Consider the following 20,878-nt stretch of genomic DNA (forward strand, 5'->3'; position numbering starts at 1 on the left):
TCCCATTTGTTGCAAAATGTCTTCCAATATGCAAGTGTTCCGCGTGGAACTTCGATCTCGACCATTACGTAGCACTGCTACAAATATTTATGCTTAGATGTAACAGAGAAATTTCGTTGTGTATGGAAACGGTAGAATCTAAATCAGAAAATGAACGTTCTACAAGACACAAAGAATTGTGCTACTCCACTGACGGAAAAGGCGGTTCCAAAATAAGAAAATAAGAAGGCCTTGTAATCCTGGGGTCTCGGGTTCGATTCCCGGCGGTGCCCGAATTTATAACTTGTGTTGGGCAAGGCCGTGGTCTAGGCAACACGGAGTTTTCCTCCGTGGCATCCCAACAATTACTCCATTTCACACACAGAAGAAGGCAATGGCAAACCACTTCTGGATCATCTGCCAAGAACGTATATGAACAGGTCCCAGTCCGAGAAAAGGATGGAAGGATCCTGTTCATATGGACCTGTCGTCACACAGAACACTAAATAATAATAATAATAAAATAATAAATAGTAACAAGCAAATTTTCAACACTGGCAGTGATTTCAGGTTCTGACGGCGGCGAATATGAAGATGACTGTCTTCAGGAACGTTGCGCCGTGTAACGTAGACTACACGGCGTAACACCCCAGAAGACCGCCAGTCGTGTTTATTTTGGTCTAGCTTCAAACCAATTGCAATGTGTGTAAGGAATTCTTCAGATAATAACTTTTAATTCTGAAACAAAAGAGGAATTAACATGAAGTACTACTCGCGACGGTGCAGATGAAACTAAAATTAAAAGAAATAACGAGATATTCAGCTGAAAACTAGGCAATGTGAACGATATATATATGCCTGCTGAAATAGTCTATTATAACAAATTTCTCGGGGGTGAGTGGATTTGGAGAATTATTGGATGGGGGGAGACGAAGTGAGGGCAATTGTTTTATTAGTAAGTGCACGAGGGACTACCTTCTTTAGCATATTGCACGCACATGCACAAACACACACACACATATATGACAAATGTGATGGAAGGAGGGGACCATCTTGAACGTCACCAGCAAGAAGAATTGGTGCATGTCTTGGAGGAGGAAGAGGAGAGATATATTATCTTCTTCTGTTGGCTCTTTCCAGTTCTTTTACCCGTAGTTTTCTTTCGGTGGTATTTCTTTGTATCTCTACAGTTCTCTTTTCTTGCCAGTAACCGGAAAATATGGGACCTTGGATCTTATGGCGCGGAAGATTGCAACTACAAACGCTTGTCGACACGCAGTGCAGACATGTATTGTCTTTAGCCTGGGGCTGTTGTAAAATATATTGAAGGCTTTGGGGGCGGGGGGCAGGAATAGCAACGTAACAAAACAAATATAAAAACACGAAAATATATTTGAATTTTATTAATAGCCTGCCCGTAATTATGGAAGGAACGAAGAAAGTTATCCGAAGAGTGTAACGATCTAACATTAAACATTAAACATTTGAAGCAGAAACTCGCCTAAATAATATTTAAGAATTCAGTCCGTACCGCAAAGTAAACACCACACTTTACCATTATGAAGATAAACTTGTGGATGAAATTTAAGGAAATATTCGCTGTTTACAATGAGAATCATATAAAAGCCATGAATACAAAATGATGAGTAATGGATTTTTAAGCAGGTGGGACACATTGCGGTTTTAAAGGGTTACTATAGAAACACTGAAGCGCTTTTATATATTAAAAGGCCTAGGCATATATTGAAGGACGGTTCATTATAAAAAGTAGGTCCAATATCGTCATTGATGGTGTATCGTTATGTCACCTCGAACTTACAGTACTAAGGAAAGAAACAAAAGTATATGATACATAAATGCCAAAGACCGATAAGCCGAGAGCTGATCCTAAACCAACTGAACTGACAGTTTGCATTTAGATTAAAGAACAGAACTTCTTCTAAATCTACAGAATGTCTGCGTCATATGTTTAGTTTTAAACAAAATTTGACATGTTATCAATTAGTATCCAATCTTCGAGTTTTATAAAAGGCGGCAATTTTTTTAACTGAGCGACTATCAGCTTCTAAAAGTAGACTTTGCTTCATGGCGTCAGTAGCAATGTGATTGAAATGGTGACTTTCCAGAAACACTTAAATTTTAATTTCTGAATAAGAATCAGAAACAAAAGCGATTTCACTTAACAGTAAATTCTTAGAAATAAAATAGTCACGTTTCACCGTCATAGAACTCTGAATGATCACGTTTATTGTACTCTCACAATGTTTCTTCGTAATTCTGATAGCGAGTTTGTTTGAAGAACAGCAGTTCAGTCACGACTCGAACGGAAGCGATAGGCGATACTTTCCTCTATTACACCTAACAGGCAGAGAGCAGATTATAGACTCCTCTCTGCAACTTGCTGCCTACATAATTCTATTGTTTCTAGGACGCTGCCCTGTTTCTCATCCTGACATTCAGCACAATTCTTAGGTTAGGCAGAAGGCCTATAAACTGACGTGTGCCTACGTTAACTGCAGGCCTGTAAAAAATTACGCTCCATCTTCTTTTACAGTAATTCGAAACATAAAATAATATTACGATATTTACTTTAAATACAGGATGATTCAAAAGGTTAGGGCCAAACTGAAGGAGCGTATAGAGGGACTCAGAGAGAGAACAACTTTCGAATAGGAATCCACGTCCTCCGAAGTTATCCTGAGTCAGTCGAGACCATTGAAGGTAGGGAAGTCTGATAACATACCGCTGAAATAATTTGGTTTGTAAGAGTACTAATGTAATCCTTGTACAATAATAAAAAACAAAATTAAGCTAGTAGGAGAATAGCAAAGTACGATTATTTCAGCGATAAGTTATCAGACTTCCCTACCTTCAATGGCCTCGAATGACTCAGGATAACTTCGGAGGACATGGATTCCTATTCGAAAGTTGTTCTCTCTGAGTCGCTCTATACGCTCCTTCAGTTTGGCCCTAACATTTTGAATCATCCTGTATATTTTGTTTGATTTTAAAAGTATAGCTGATGGAATTTTAAAGTTATAAGATTAATTATAACTCTGATATTATATAACAACTTAACCCTATGTAGTCCAAGCTTGGCTAAATAACATTTAAAAATTAGTCCGTATCTCGAAGAAAATTATACTTCACCATTACAAAGATCAACTTGTTAATGCTGTTGAAAGAAACAATTGCTGTTTACAGCAACAATCTTACGAAACAGATAAATACAAATGCAAAGCTACTGACTGTTAAAGCAGATGGTACATATAATTGCCATTGGACTTTAAAATGATTAATTACTGACAAAGTGTGTATTACGGCTACTACTATGTAAAGTTTGCGAAACGCAATTATCCCAATCAGAATTGTCATGACATTATTAGTCTTCACCGCATCGTAACTATATTAGCATGAATCCATTGTGTATGTAAAGTATTGTATTGTATTGTAATTATCAACCCCCAATTTTTTATTCTACTTTTCCTGTAAAGTACGAATTTACATAACTATATGTATATAATGAAAAGACAAATGGAAAAAATCCGTTCCCTTGAAATTGTTGAAAGAACAACGAAATGACTGCCAGTAAGATATATAATATGAATGGTAGATATGATACTTTAGCGCGTAACTCACAACTATGTCTATTTGTTAAATTAGCGAGTTAAGAGAACCGCAGAAAACAAGTTTTCAGTCAAAAGGTCAAGAAACTCTTCTCCGCTTAAAATATGATCCATAGGTTGTTCTCGTTCGTGTAGTTTATTTACTGCGAGGTTTCTTAAATGTTCCGCGAGGCTAATGGAGACCAAACAACCATACTGTAAGAGATCCGAACTGAAAATTAAGGAATTTCAGTTGCCAACACTGATGCATTACATTGACCCCAAGTTGGATCGTTCCCCTCAGCGTTGAGACACTTTCGGAAGAGCATTATGGAACAGGCGTACGCACGTCACATGTCCATGAACCATCAACACAGTCTTACTGTATGAGAAATCCTGAACAGATCTGCATGATGAAGTATAGACTGTAAACCAACTTCGCGCTAGAGTGGTTGGCACACCTGATTCATATTAGGCGGAACCCGTTTTCAAATCTCGGCCCGGAGACTGGATATCCTTAATAAGATATTTCGTGGTTTTGCTCAATCCTTCCAGGCAAATGCAAGGTTTTCTTCACATCCTTTCACTGATTATCTGCAATCCACTAACAACGTCGTTAATTAAACCACAAATAAATAGATTAATAAATAAATAAATTCACACTGCCTCTGTTTTCTAATCACAATGCAATCTCTTCAGATATGGCCGACATCCAGCAGTTTCAATCCGGATGCAAATGTAATAACGCCTTGAGCACTGGACTGTCGTATGATCATACCTTCCTCGTTTCTGTAGGTCTACTGACTACTTTGTCTTCCTTGCTTTATATCGCCTTCCGTTCTCCCTCTACATCAGCAGAGTAAAAGCCTCGGGGGGTCAATATTTACAGATGACGCGTAATAAAAATTCACGGTCTTTTAAAATCCATGTCAAATATATTCAAATTGGGCTCGTTAAGGGCTCCCCGTGGTAACATTGAGGTTGACTCCAATTTCCCTGACATAAAACAATGGCCGTACGTTTTCCGTGGCGTAAAAATAAAGAGGGGTTACGTTAGGTCTCTAGGGGGAATACCCTAGTTCTGAGCATCTACCGCATGTAGTGTAGCTACTTGCTAGCGCTACCATGCAGGTTATCCCATTCTACAGACTGACCCGCAACTTTCTTCTTATGATGATACGCGTATTGAATCACTGAACAGATGTCCTGACCGACACCTCGCAGAAAATGATCATCTAGATACTCTACAGGATGATCACAAATTAACTCCGGTTAAAATATGTATTTAACAAAAAGTAAAAGACGTACAGAAATAAAACTTGCATCATTTAAAGTCAATTTTCAACAATTATTTACGGCATGCAGAAGAAATGACGTAACAACAGCAACGGTGACTAGAAGACCAAATGTTGTAAAACTGCCACTCAGATCGAGAAAACAAATTTAATTCACAAGTGGATGGCATTATGGAACTTGCTCCGAAACACCCACTGAACAGTGGCCACAGATTTTTCGAAATGGTACGCGATCACACAAAACGCTCATTCGGGTACAGCTGCCACGTCAACAGTAGCGCTACTTGTGACTGCCCACGGAATTACATAACTTCTCCCGCAAGATACAAAAGTTCTTTAAATTCTTTTAATGATTTAAGGATCAATTCTGTATGTAATTTAATTTTTCTTAAATAAATGTTTGAAACCGCTCAAATCATTTGTGTTCACCCCGATATTTTCAACTGTTTTGACCGTACTCACAGAATCGACAAGTCCATGTGGCACTGTAGCAGAGAAGCCCCAGGTCACGTTTCTTCGGAATTATCTAATTTCCCTTGTTCTGCCTCTATCTTTATTTAATTGGCATTCTCACAGCTAAAAATTATGAATCCATACCAAACGTTACTACTTAAAAGTTACGCCTGTTACTTGTTTTCGATATTGGTATGGCGATATATGAGCTGTGATATCATCGGCGCTGTGTGAAAATTACTGATAAGGAGCAAAACTGTTACAGACAGCTGTGTAAAACGATTCAAATTCTCTAATGATGTGTGTGAGCAGCTACGATCTTAAGAAATTGAAGAACAAGGGTCACTTCCTGCATAGATCGCAAAAGAAAGTAACAACTAATCAACACTACACAAGCGCATTACGTCACGATGCTTAAAATAAGACAACGAGTCAGGATTAAACATAAATGCCCTAATGGTAAACATTACACGTTTGCTATCTGAAACACAGACAGTAAGAAACAAAACTGGGTGCAACATTCAGCGACAAAAATAATTCTAAAATTTGAAAATTATCACTATAGTCGGGTCTGAAAAATAATCCAGAGATTTTAAACGAGATTACGAAAATGGTACCTACAGACGCGTTACACCGCGTAGTCTCGTAGAAGTTGACCGACGGTTCAAAGGGCAATCGCCCTGCTTATTCTTTGAAAGGTGGGTCAATTTCTGTGAGGCTATACGGCGCAACATCCCAGAAGACAGTCGACATTGTAAATCTCCTATGGAGTTTCAAAACAGCGAATTACGAGGCGCGTCCTCAAAGTAAGTTTCCCTGGGGCCGTTTACAGAAACAAAACACAATTTCATGGAAATATTTATTGCAACAGATACAGCAAGTGTCCAGATATTTTTCAACATATTCGCCACCGGAATTGAGACATTGGTCATACCGTGGGACCAACTTTTGAATACCTGTGTCGTAGAAGTCTGCCGCCTGGGATTGGAACCACTGTGTGACAACCATCTCCGCCTCTCTGTCATTCTCAAAACGCTGACGCTGACCGGACAGGAATTTCTTGAGGTGTAGGAAAAGATGGAAATCACTGGGAGCGAGGTCCGGGCTGTAGGGTGAATGATTAAACACCTCCCAGCTGAACTCCTGCAGGAGACTTGCTGTCCGTCGAGCCGTGTGCGGCCTATCGTTATCACTGACCGCACTTCACAGTCGGCGGGAGCTGGAATAAGAACCTCCATCTTCAACAGCTGCAACGATGCTACTGTGAGAACGCGGGAGGTGCCGTTAGTGCATGCGCCATGCTACGTCATTGCTCTATCACGTACGCACAGTCGCTTCGCGCAATATAAGGTTTGCTAGCTGTGGGACGAGTGGGAAACTTACTTTGAGGACGCGCCTCGTATAACACATTTTCGTTGAAAACCTGTTCGCCCAAATTTAATACAGCAGTGATCAGTAATCATGGAGTCGTATTTATGATAAAAAAGATTACAAATACCTTAACTATAAAAGAATATGCTTTTATGAGCAAGTCCAGCGAATGATAATTGCTTGGTGATCTGAAGTACCAGTCAGAAGACCAAACAGTATATTAAGACGAAGAGTAAAGATAGACAGATCCCAGAAAAGGCGAGATTTAGAAAACATTAATCTGATGTACAGAAAATTAATTTTGCAGTCTTAAAATCACTGTTCCAAACTTTAACTCGCATCAAGACAATGTCTTCTAGGTTTTTAGGTCGTGTAGTCTGTCGACGTGTCAGAGGTACTTGGTGCCACCAAGGATCCTGATGATGGAGGCAACAAGTACCTGTGAAACGTCGGTAAATTTGTGTCATCTTCGTACTCGCGACCTTGTGAACCTGAAACATCGCCTTCTAACATCATGTTTCTGGTTGAAAGAACAAAGGAGAAGAATGCACTGTGTGTCAATTTGAATTTGAAATTTAATTCTAAAGGAAGGAGCCAAGGGAAATATCAAAGTGTAGGCTTGCTTTTCTGTCGTCATCTTTCACCCAGAAAGTGTGACAGTGACAGGCTAAGGGAGCCATATGCAGTGGCGGGTCGTGAAATGGGAAAGTGTGCTGGCTATCGTTTATTAAAACTGAACACTCTTGTCATTTCCTCTTGAGAAAACAAATTCGTATTGATCCATGGCATAATAGTGTCACATGTTATGAAATGACACGTCCCGATAACTCAAGAGACAAAGGCGACAGCGAAACTCCTAACATTTATTCACTGGAGACAAAAACCGAGAAACCTGTTACCACGAAATAACCAACAGAACGCGAGGAAGTGTTTTAATTTTTACACGTTTAAAATCTTGGGGGAGGTGAACATTTCATTAATAATTTTAAACATAATTTTAGCAGAAATTAAACACGTACATTAAAGTGGATTTGAAATTCTTACTGTGGTTTATGTGAATAAAAACAGCGGTCTTTTCTTTAAGGTGGTTACATCGCGTAGTCGTTCGGCTGTAACCGACATTACGAAGGAACATACTGCCAACATTTTCAGGGCTGACATGAGATTCAATCGTGTACCTAACCCTCTACACTTGAGTCCTAAAAATGAAGTCAGCATTTCTGTAAGATCTTGAAACAGCCGAAAGTCTACAGGGCGAAACAACCCAAAAGGCGAATGACAGATGTGAATTAAAACTGGATTTTCTTGCACATCTCATAATTTAAGAACCCAAAATATGATATCCGGGGATAACATAAGACGCTTGCTATTTTACAGGCTATCCGGTGCACGGTTCCGAGCTGCTCGTGTGAATGCTTCACGCCAGGCAAGATGAATATACGCTACTGTGACACGTGCAACCACAGCTGGGTCCCACACGGTAAGTCACAATTCCAGACTTAAGTAAGTGTTATTCACAATTCAGGCTATTAGCCAAGCTTCAAGTTGACTTTATTTTAGGGCCAAGATACCAGTTTTGTGATGCCCGAGATTTTCAAAAAGGTGAAGACAATGAAGTTGATCTTACGGGTTCCAACGCCATGTGGACTTGTAAGTAGACACTAACGTTTCGGAGGAAAATAATACCTCCAACTTCAGTGATGAAGTAACTCATATATTCTTCCGAAACTATGGTATATACTTAAAAATCCACGCAGCATCAAACCTAGGAGACCAGCATCGACATCTCCACCGCCGTGAAAAAATCAGATCTCAAGCAATTAAACATAATTACAAAACAGATATTTACATGCAGACCAAAATAGTAAGGCGGCGTAGGCATATAGGTCTATTGTGTGTAAAATGAAGTTATTCCCGTCCCTGAACACCATGACATGATGACGCATTACGGTCCGAAAGTAAAATTCTGCGCATTCTATTTAAGAGTCACATTCACAAAGACCTCGTTTATACCTGAACAAAATATTATGTTGTCCCTCCAGCAGCACTGGATTTCTCAGTATATTCTAATTGCTTTGGTCGTGCTGTACATAAGTGCAACACCCAGGCGAGAGCAGCAATATTGTAATGCGGTCGCCTTGTCAGGGTGGACACGCATCCATTTCTTGATGAGAACATAATGAAAATTTATTGCTTTATTGTTCCTATAAAAAAAGAACGCAACACTCTTCTCGTGAAATTAGGCACACATGCGTTGGATTAAAGTGCAAAGCAGCTGTATGCATGTACTTGATCTCAAAGGGAATAAATTATAAACAAACTCTGAAATGTTTTCCCTCATATAACTTCTTGAAAGAAAAATATACTCAGGTACATTCTCGTTAAATATCTTATACTTATCATTATATTTACAGAGGCAATAATTTTTAATGCCTACATGAAATACATCGCGTATTCCATCTCCGCGCAGATACTTATACTACAACAGGTAGTCAAATTATTGTGTAGGTACATACAAATAATAGATATGTTGGTAGCACAATAATCCGTTATCACAGAAGCAGACAATGACAGCCTAATAATACAATTCTTAATCCGAATAAAACAAGTGGAATCATAACAAGATGTTTGGGAAATAATATGACCAAAAATATACGAAGTATAACTTATTAAAATACAGCAAAAACTACATTAATTTTTGGATCCAAAATAAGGTCCTTGTAAATATGAAAATTACTGGAAGTTTAGTAAATGAAATTTCATGGACCACTGGCGAAGTTCTTAAGAAAGGATCATATTAAAAATAACATTACAAGAAATCAACATGGGGAAACCAGCATCGTTGAAAATACTGAATAATAATATGGACAGATTAATTATTAAGAATGGATTTCCCAATGCAGCATAACCATTGTAGGCCTTAGAGAAGGAGAGAGGTAGGAAAACCGGCTTTGGATGCCGGAACGAATCCCGGTGACTCAGTCTTCGTCGGTATATGAGAAGTAGTCTGTAATCTCAAAATAGCCGTAAGACGTTAACCAAGTTTGTACAAGAGCATAAATTTCAAATAACAACTGATATTCAATTCCGCGTGCTTTTTTTATACAACAGCGGTGTCAATACGGACTAAGTAAATCTCTTCGACATTAGCATTGCTCGTAAGTCCTAGAGACAAGAGATTATTGCAAAGATCAAGCCGAGTAGAAATCCGTATTTTCATTCTTCTGAACACAGTTTAAGGAACATGGAGTAGCACAACCATAAACACAGGACACTAAAACGGTTCGTACAAATAAGTCAAAAAATGTAAAAATACTAAACTGTCTTAAAAATCTTAATCTTAAGAATCTAAATGACACGGAACTTGTGACCAGACCACTCTTCTGCATATTACTTCATTACAACAACAGAAATGTTAAGTTATCTTTCGTGGCCAATACTGCATATTCAATCACACATATGCTAGTGGGTCGCTCGAGATTTACTTATATTCTGTATAAAATAAAGGTAGTCATTGGCACGAAGGTGAACATAAAAACTGCTATGGTATAAACATTAGGGAAAAAGATAAAATCCACAAAAAGTGAGGGAGAATGGTTTAAGACTAGAAAAAGGTATCGATCATGCAAATTTATTCATGAATCGGCGAAGAAAAGAGAAGAAGAATAAAAACAAGGGAAGTTCAAAAGGATATCAATAACTCAGCTGAGTTTGGCAGTTCATTTAGGCCGTACACGATATTCAAGTTTTACGGCTGTGTCGAATACTAGAGAGAAATGGAAATATCTGACAGCTGACGGGAGCAACGCGTTGTCTCCATTAAACTCACTGCAGTAGCTGGGAGTGAATATGGAAGAAAAACGTCGTGGCCTAATTTAAGGTACTATTCTAGAATTTGCCCGAAAAATTACAAAAATGACGGAATATCCTGTCTCGGGGCTCAATCACAGATCTCCCAAATACGAAGAAGTGCGAACCACTCGACTGTGACTGTGAACGTTTTCCGAAAACTCAAAACGTATTTTCGACACATTCTTTCTTTTGAGAGTATTAAATCAGAAGCTAATGACACGACAACAGGTAACATGACTGTAGGATTCAAGGGTTAAAGAAACGTGACTCAAACATAAAATTCGTTTATTCTACGCACACGTGTTCCAAATCGACAGCGCTTTCGACCATTACATTATTTCCTTCTTAGCGAAAATAATAATTTCATCCGTAGCTGAAAAGCATCTAATCACAGAGGCGATTGTCTTCAAAAGAACGTGTTTGATTACATAGAGCAAATAATGACTAGTACATGTTGGCAGACAGAACATGTAATATGGGGCAAGTGATTGATACGCACTAACCACAGCTCAGGTTTAGTAGAGGCGATGTCGCCAGCCGCAAGGATTCTGCTCGTACAGTCCATTAAGGTATTAACGATCTCATAAGCTCAAGCTCCCATACATGGACTTAATAGCGAAATATAAAAAAGAAAACAGAGCTGCAAGTGACCGGCAGTGCCTCGTTAATGGGGGATGTAGCCTAACCGATGTGTACACGCCACGTCCGAACAAAAACGGACATTACTCAAGCCTGAATAGCGGATTTGGTGCTGGAATATTATAGAAGACACAAATGGAAAGTTCTTATCCACATTTCTGATACATATGTGGCCGAATATATGATTGGCAGTGTAGGAGGAGATAATGGAAGAAATTTGTTTCGAACCTTTTGCTCGTAATGAAATATTCTGACTGTAACTTTAGATTTCATAATCACTTTCCTAAATTAGAAGGTATGGTAACCTATAATGTACTTATATACCGACATCAAACACGAACTTCTGTATTTTCAGTAGCGAATTTTGAGACTTTTATACAAAAACAGTACTTCACTAATACGTAGTACATGAACGCTGATGTTTGTGAAAAAAACTAAAATCTTTAAGAAACTCTATACAACACGATACCATATTTTAATAACCCCTATCAAGACAGACACTAACATGGCGGTCATACGAATTCTTTGGCAGATCCAATCTACTAGCAGTATTCGAGATATGTTTATCAGTTTTCCAAAAAGAGTTAAGCTGTCTTATTCTAGTCCCATCCGGCCAATATACTAAGTTCAATTCAAAGACAAATGTAAGTAAAAACTATTTCTTCTTAAATGAACTAACTCAAATCAGACGTGCAACCAGGCCTAACCGTAAATGACCCGGTTGTGATAGAAGTAATCTGCACTTTCAATGTCAAATGAGGTATACGACAGAAGACTGGAGCATAAATAATTCATTGGAACACGGTCCTTGAGAAGCTTATAGTACCTTCAGCTAGTCAAGTACAGGTTCATTACCGTATCCAGCCCACACACTCAAATAGTATTTCATACATACAAAAGCACGGAAGACAAAAGACTATAACACAAATTAATATAATGTGTTATACCTTCTGGGTCAGTACACGGTGTTTTTCATTCTTATTTCTGTGTCTTCTCTAACACTTAATTATATGCCATGGGCTAGTGTAAGATGCAGCAATTTAAACGTCACTGGGACAAGCCTACAGCATCCTATTTGTTCCACAGAGTTCAATGTACTTAGTTTCATCAGCTTTAAACCAAGTCGTTCCCACTCGACAATCTTTCGTCACGGTTTGCATTATTTTTATTAAAAGTAGCAGTCGACACCTCCCTATTATTTCCCGTCTTATTTGTTCCCCCTGTCATGCATCCCTCCAAGCTAAAATTACTCTTTACCTGGTGTTCGTGGAACGATAAACTTGTCCATTTCGAAACATTACACGCCTTTTGCTAGGCAGAATGCTTCTTTCCCTTTGGACTTACATTTGACTGTGAGAGGTTGACATTTGTCTCCAATTTGTCTCGCAGTATGTGGTGTGAGCGCATGGGGTTGCATCGAGTCAGTATTAAGGGGTTAAAATGAGGCTTACACTGTTACACAAACAGACACGTCTCTTCGGCTGATATAGTCATTGAATATGTTATCAAGTTACCTTAATTCAAACTGCTGAATCCATTGTTAAATGGCAGTAACTTCTTTTCACAGAAAGTAGTCAATTTTACTCCGCTGGTCTTTTCATTATTTCCAAGACCCTTTCAGTGTATTTGACTCGCTATAAATACGTGTTGCGATATCTTTATTGATCTAGATGTAATATAGCGGTAAATCGATTTCTCGTGTAGTCATCTCTCGCATATAACAAAGTCGATTTAATTTATTACGAAACTAAGTTTACTGTATATTTCACGAAAGAATTAAAGAGTGTTCCGTTCAAAACGCAGATCAACCTACAACAGTTTTGGTAAGCTTTGGTGACATCAACCCAACAACAACAAAAAGTTCTTTTTACTTTTTATCTGTTACGAAGAATTTGCAGAACGGATTTACAGAAGAAGCTGAAAAAGTTCATCTCTTCGAAGGCAAGCATCTACCTTTTTTTAGTGTGTTTCGTATGTCTTCGCGAATGTTTACTTGTCAGGGTTGGCAACAGTTTCACCTAATCCTTCTAAGACCTTATACTCAGCTGGTTTTAAATTATTAGACTCATATTTATAATATTAGGATACAGCCTAAAGTCATGGGCCTGTCTAGTTAACTTCTACAAAATACGACAAAAAAAAACTTCACGAGTCGAAACATAAATGGACGATAAATTGAGCTAGGAAGACGGACGATCAGACGCGGTGTATACATAAGGCACTCTTCGTGTTCATAACATTAATACCGAAAACCACACAAGCGCAAATAAACGGCACTACATAGAAGTCTTTTATAATTCCTTTCTCACCTATTATGAAGAGTTAGAATGTCAGGATTTTATTTGCTGAAGAAAGTACTACCATATTTCATTAGCTTCAAAACGCCTTCCAAACTGCAAACATGTTTTGGTCATGGCAGGTTGATCTAATTGCGCTCAGAATCATGTTTCTATGTCCTTTTTTCATAATTCATGCGTACTCTACTCCAGCAATATCACAACAAGAACGAAAAACTGTGATTTATTAGTCCTTTCAAACACGAAGCTGATGTTAATAACATCTCAAATTCAGTTCCTGCATCACAGAAACACGATACGTCTCCATTTCAAAGATAACTGGTTTATGCTGTTCAAGGAAATAACAACTGTTTATTGTGAGAATCAAACTAAACCTAAAAATGTTACGTTAAGTAGGTGGTACATATAACCTTAAGTTACCATTGTGCTTTAGAGGATTAAATGCAAGTAGTCCATTTGCTGCAGAATACAAAAATTAAATTAATTCGTGTCCAATGTAAGCGTTATCACATGTGGGGTTATATGCGTCTCTGGTTTTAATATATGCCTAAAGTCTATATTGCATATTTTGAGTTTGCAAATTATTGATGAAATGACATCAATTTCAACATCACATTAGTTCAATTTGGCCACATAAAAAAGTAGTCCATAGGATTGTGTACGGATGGTGGATCCCTCCTCTTGTAACCAAACAATGGACAGAATGAAAAGTTTACACAACCAAATAATGGGGATGTTGCAAGAGGGGTCACGCATGTACCCAGCTGTCACCGTACGCCCACCCCCGCCCATGGGCTATAATTGTCTGCCTCTATATGTGTGCACTGGAAGGCAGTAATACCATTATCTAGGCGCACTTCATTAAGAGAAAAGCATGTGGCAGCCAACCGGCAGTGTTGTTGTGTTGCTGTTTTCCATTACGGCTGCTTTGGAATAATGGAAACATTGCCATGATTGTCTATATGTAGTCAACCAAACTAATTTGGAACAGCCTGTCCGAGTGGAATGTTGCCCTAAAATCTCACAATTATACTAGAACAAATTGATCAGAGAAATTATCCTGAAAACCGCTCTTATGGCCAGCATGTCCATAGAGTTTGTCCCATTTAAATACTCGTAGAATTATATTGCAAAATACACGGTGGACGCGAAATAAGTCCCAGCTTGAGCTACGCCACAGTAAGAGTGGAAGGTAGATTAGAAGGTCAAGGAGGAGCCAGAGGTAAAGGGTCTGTTTATGCACGAATAGTGTAACTGAAAATATTCTTCTTCGCTTTTCATAACGACACAATGGGTGGTATGTCGATGCACTGACTTTCACACCACATCGCATTTCGTGAACAAAGAAAAAATGGCAATGCAGGCGCACGCCTCAACCCGCGCTACAGAAACAGCCTAAACGTAGAGGACGGGTGGCTCTTTCCGTATAAGCTATCGCCTACCCCCACCCCCTCCGCCAACTCTGTGTACGTGTACCATTACAAGCAGCTCGGAGTTATTCTGTGTCCACTAAACACAAGCCGTCTTCATTTAGGATGTATCAGGAATTCCGATGAGAAATCAGGGACTTTCTGAGACTGCTTTTGACATTTCTCATCCGTTTTCAAATGCGCTGTGATCAGAAATACAGAACTTACCATTTGAAAATGACTTGTCTTCTAGTGTGTTGCGCCGTGTAGTCTGAGAGAAGTTTGCCAACATGACAGACGTCATCGCACTGATCATGTAGGCAGCAAGCACCTCTGTAACTTCGGTAAACTTCTACCAGAGTACGCAGGTTTACAAGAAGTGAATCCCAGTCTCTATTAATATAATATTTGTTTCATTACATCCCACTAATTAAACTGCACACATCCCTTACCTCGTTAGACAAACATACATTTTTATCAAGCTAGACATGAATATTTTCCAAATGGGCTCTCACTTCACATACCTCTCAGAACTTGATATCCCTGCATTGCAGATAGAAGTCATTTGTTGCAAATGCATCGCTCCACTGCACATTGAAACTTGATGTACCTCGTTCACCACACCAGAAAAATGTCTCAAAAAGTTTCAGACCACGCAGTCGTACAGACGTTTTTTTTTAAAAAAGTTTTAAGTAAAACCCGATTTAAAATAGCAGAACACTGAATCTATAAGAATCGAAATTAACTTGGCCCCGCTAATTTCCCTATTGTCCCCCACCCCCTGCTACCGAATTTAATTAAAATCCTTTCAGTAGTTGCAGATACGAAACAGACTAACAGACAGGCGTTATCTCCCTTATATGCGTTCACATCGTGCGCCTTGTGTAAAGGCGCTTTTGATTCAAGACAAAATTTTCCACCCGCTCAAGACACATGTCCCTTTCCACTGTCACACGATCAGACTGACCGACTGCTTGCCTGTTACAAGCAAGAGGAATAAGTGAGCATAATCAGTGAAGATATGTCACTAATACCTAGCACTCTTGTACCAGGACTTCTGACACAGAAGCCTGTCACTGCACGCCACCTGGGCCAACTTCAACCTCAAAATCTATCTTAACCCTACGTTCCTTGGTTATCCAAATGACAGTTTTACAACAGGCTTCCCAACCAAAACTTTATACGCATTCATTTCAGTCCAATCTTTCCACAGCCCATAATTGTAGTCACCAAAATGTCACCTTTGTAAACAGTACGTGACGAGGTTTATGGTTCTCATGGCGGCGAATATGAAGATGGCTGTCTCCTGGGATATTGCGACGTGTAGTCTGGTAGAAGTTTACCGACGTTTCAGAGATGTTTGTCATACTTATAGTCTTGATGATGGAGGCAGAAAACACCTGTGAAACGTCTGTAAACTTCCACCATATTACACAATGCAACATCCCAGAACGCAGTCATTTAACACTACGTGACTTATTTAAATCACGAAGCTTTGATGTTAAAGTGATTTACATGGTTTCCATCATTCTTCCCGGGTGGAAATCTTAAAACAGGCCACAACCAATTCCTCACACATAGTTTCGGACTTTTGATAATCATGACGCTTTCATTTGATAGCGCGCCTTGAAATATCCGACGAAAGACGAGATTTCTGTCCATTAATCATTTGTCGAAACGTAAAGTTCATAAAGGACTTCGGAGTCGTTTACCGAAATTCTTCCTTAGAATTCCCTTTTATTACAGGTGATTTTGTGATATTAGCAGCTGCAGTTGGCCGCATTAGGTAGCGTTTGGTTTCCCATTACACTGGCCTTGGTTTTGCAATCATGGATGTCACACAACGCGACCTTTACTCCTTGGTGCGAACAGAAACCTGAGCTGGGATTGCGTTTTGTCCGCCCATAATTTCATTCTCACAAGAAACGTGGCTCTGATCCTATTATAAAGCGTCCTTTTGTGCCAGTCTTACGAAGATTCAAAACTAAATTGCTCATTAAAATGCGCTTAATGATGCATATGAAATCATTTTGATCATCAATACAAACAGGTTCTGTGTTTTTTTAGTGTCTATGTCACCAATAATTTATTGGTAATAAAACAGAGTTGTGTGGTGTGTTTTTGGGTTCGATCCTGTTTCTACCATCCTCCTCCCTTCTCATTCCGATGTCCTTCATTATAGTTCCAGAGAGTCAAGGACGAATCTGATCAATATCAACATCTCCCAGTTTTTGAATCTAGTTTCGGCTTATTCGTCTTTGTAAACAAGGGTAAGATTAACATTTCAGGTTCTCCTGGCGGTGAAGATTTCGATTGTGGTATTCGGTTGTAATTCCAGGTGGACTTATATATACAGATATCAAAGATTCGGGCAACTTTAGATCTGAACATGGAAGCAGTATGTTCCTCCGAAACGTTTGTATTTACTTAAACTCCACATGGGTTTACAACCCAGGATATCAACATAAACAAGAGTGGAATCATATTACATCATATTATTCTTTCTGTGTGCGTGTCCCCTCTTTCAAGAGTTTAACCAAAAAACCGACATTCACAAATTTTCGTACAAACTTATATCATCAAAGGTCACCCAACTTCGTTCATCTTATATTTTACAATCCGCAATAACAACATGGTGGACGTACGAACTTCTGAGATGAGAGCAATAATATCATCACTTAATACGGGGTTTTGAAATTATGTATGGTAACAGATTTTCTAAAACTATGCGAATTCTAACAGAGTAAAAATTTTGTACGATCTTAAACAACATGGCGGCTGTGCAAACATTCAATTACAGTTGCACAGCAAGACCTAAGGACCGAAAGTTGCGATCGAGTGGTTAGCATTGCTGCTGTGTTTTCAGGAGGGCAAGGGTTCAGATCTCTTCCAAAAGATAGATATCCACTAAGGATTTCGTCATTTTCCTCAGTCCCTCCAGCAAAATGCCAAGATAGTGTCTTCCGCACCATTTTTAACACATTATTCATTAATCATCCTATCATTCGACGCTGTATAATCTTACGGCATAAATGTTCAGAGAATGCCTCCTTTCACGGGGGGGAGGGGGGGGCTGATTTTCAAAAAAAATATTAAAATGGATCTCAAAGACATCCATGAGGTTTTGGAAAGGGTCCACTGGCGGGTTCTTGTGGTCACGGTAATGAGTCTTCGAGTTCTACGAAGTTCTTGGCTTCTCAAGAACTTTGTAGTTTGTTGGCTTCTTGAAAGAAGTTATATAAATTTTCTGACAATCATTTGTGACAGCTTTTCATACAGATTCCTTTGAAATTATGGGAACATTGCCACTCCAACACAATGAAAATTATGTTTCTATTTAAATAAGAATTAATGATGAATGGTTGTATAAAATGTATATTGCCCCAATTTAGGACAACGTAAATTACCCCTGAAGATTTCGTTACAAGTCTAAGACAAGTCTCATTCTAAATTTTTTCGCCAGACAAACACCTTGTTCACCCCTAATGTAGCTAAAATCTAACTGGATGTATTCTGAACACTCTGAAGTGCTTAAAAACACTTGTCATCCACAATGTGAACTTGAAATTCAGAGCAATGCTCTCTCTAGATATTGTCTTTGCTGGCAGTTGGCAGACTTTCATTTCGAAACTAAAAACTGGCAGGGCTATTAGCCATAATCGTGACTCACCACAGTCACTCCAAAAAAGATTATGTACAGAACACTAAATATAATGCCCACAAGTGCAAAACGAACGCTTGTTCTCTAAGACCCAGACTTAAATAATGATTTTAATAAACTGGTTAATTAAATCAGTGGCCATGGTAATAGTAAAGAGATATTGAACATATTTCATCATGATTCTCAAAATTTGTGACAATACTGAAAAAGAGTACGTTGTGTTATAAACACGGATGTTTCATGTAAGGAGGTTCGCATATTAAAGGCCTTAATTTTTCTCCTGAATGAAAATGTAGATGGCAGATAAAACATAATATAAGTTCCACGAGATTAACACTTCATGTTACCTAATTTGTTTCAAATACATTCGAATATACGCATACATAAGCGTCGTAACACAGACACAGCCAGGCTGCTGCAGAAGTTAACACAGTTGCCTCGACTGACTGCAAAATTAGATTCTCCTGCGATGTGACATAAGAGGTTTTGTGGACCAACTCATATTGGAAACAAAAATTATAAAAAGATAATTACGCTTTATGCAGGAACGAATCTGTTAAAAGTAAAAAGAGACAGAGGTATACACGGGCTCTGGGCTTTTCATTCGATTTATAATTCTGTTCGTCTAACTTTGGACAATCGCCAAACGTGACATCGTAAATTGCTGCAGAGGCGCCACTCTGTTTATACACCATTAGGGCGTGTCTAAAAAGGTCTTGGTCCTGTCCCTGTTCAGCAAATGTTCTTCGGCAGGGATGTTCCAAGTTTCCATCACGTTTTTGTAAGAAGATCGGCATTGTCATAAACATGATTGTCACTGTATGAGACTTCATATTCTCACGGCGGCGAATATGAAGATGGCTGTCTTCTGGGTTATAGCGCCGTGTGTTCTGTTGTGTTTACTGACGTTTCAAAGGTGCTTGTTGCCTCCATCATCAGTGCTTGTTTGCCTTGTTTCTTTATAAAGAAGGGCATTATGTGGCATGTTACATTAAAACGATTTGTTTCCGTTTTATAAAAATCGACAATGACAATAAGAAAAACGATGTCGTAATTCGGAGACGGTAGAAAATCTAAAAAAGAACGTTATTTACATTATTCCTTCAGTATTTTACTGGAGCTTTGAATCACTCTGTATAAAAATGTCATTGTTTACGATGTTTCTACATATTGGAGATTCCATTTTACCATAATATGATTTCCACGTAACGTATCGAAGAAGTAAGAACTCATGAGCGCTGAGGATGACAGGCAAAAACTGCTAAACGAGATTCCAGCCAGGCAGGAAAACAGAAAATCAAGAGACTCAGCCTCTTTGGATTTGAAACCAGGCTCCACGAATGTGAGACCAACACGTTTTCTCACTCGGTTCATTCTTAGCTGGCGCTACTTTGTTTGAAATTCTCACTCTTCATTCAGTTATTTACTTTGCAAATTCCAGGGCCCATGTAACTCCTACACAGAACAAATAACCTGTGTGCTATTCAGTCGTCGTCTTCCCACGTAAAAGGCCGTTACGTTGAAGACGTGTTCACTGCTTGTACTTAAACATTGGATGCGCACAAATGGAGATGTGTCTGTGAACAGAGACACAGAGAGGAACCACGAGGTAGAATATGTGACGAAAATACGAACTGGGCAACTTAGAAAAACAGGAAGAAGCCAGTTGAAACCAAATGCGTGCGTAAACCCATCCCCAAAGCGTTTTCTGTCGATTTCATGACATTAATAATTATTTTGGTCTTCATTGAGCGTTAAAACAGTTAAAGCACGGCACGTCTTGCGTAGTTGGCAGAGTCTGGGAAAGGAAATACTAGGTAAAGGACAGTTAAATATGACCGCTTAATGAGTACATGTCATTAGGAATAACAACTCACAAATCAACGTCACGCTAGTTAAGTTTCAATCTCTCTTACTGTCGGACTTACTAACAATCGTTATCACGACGGAGATGAAGTTCTCCATTTATTGTTGCAAACCTGAGAAATATGATAGCGAATTACAGTCTTCTCGTCTAAAACACGAAAACTTCATCCATCATTTTATTATTTTTGTTTAAATTAACAGTATTATAATATTATTAATATTATTATATTTACTATGAATGTGCAGTAACTGTACCTGATCAACCATACGTATGACCGAAACATGTACTTCATCGGCGACATAACGACCAGCTCGAAAAACACACCGGCGTAATGAAGCTGCGCGAAGCGTCAATTTGTTGCGTAAAAGTCGCAGTGCTTACACGAAACGTTTATTAAATACACGACGGGATTCTGCATTACAGCGCTTAGTTGCGGTATTCTACGTTCAT

At 38.8% G+C, this 20,878-nt stretch overlaps 1 protein-coding gene and 1 long non-coding RNA gene across 6 annotated transcripts in view; one reads left to right on the top strand and one right to left on the bottom strand.

The window, feature by feature from the left end:
- Window positions 1–16,091, bottom strand: part of LOC110829823 (uncharacterized) — a 371,352-nt gene extending 355,261 nt beyond the window's left edge. Inside the window, exon 1 of the long non-coding RNA XR_015534118.1 lies at window positions 15,425–16,091. This is a non-coding gene — a long non-coding RNA (uncharacterized LOC110829823). The remainder of the gene's footprint in view (window positions 1–15,424) is intronic.
- The window catches only part of LOC110829814 (zinc finger protein basonuclin-2), a 249,162-nt gene that overhangs the window by 93,337 nt on the left and 134,947 nt on the right, over window positions 1–20,878 (top strand). For all 5 annotated transcript variants that reach the window (XM_022063929.2, XM_022063931.2, XM_087344947.1 and 2 more), the window contains one exon: window positions 8,081–8,183. In XM_022063929.2, the coding sequence (XP_021919621.1) occupies window positions 8,081–8,183 (103 nt within the window). The remainder of the gene's footprint in view (window positions 1–8,080; window positions 8,184–20,878) is intronic.

This window comes from Zootermopsis nevadensis, unplaced genomic scaffold (assembly GCF_977971745.1).
Source record: "Zootermopsis nevadensis isolate Lab colony 2312 unplaced genomic scaffold, Znev_1.0 Znev_ptg000008l, whole genome shotgun sequence".
Taxonomy (NCBI): Eukaryota; Metazoa; Arthropoda; class Insecta; order Blattodea; family Termopsidae; genus Zootermopsis; species Zootermopsis nevadensis.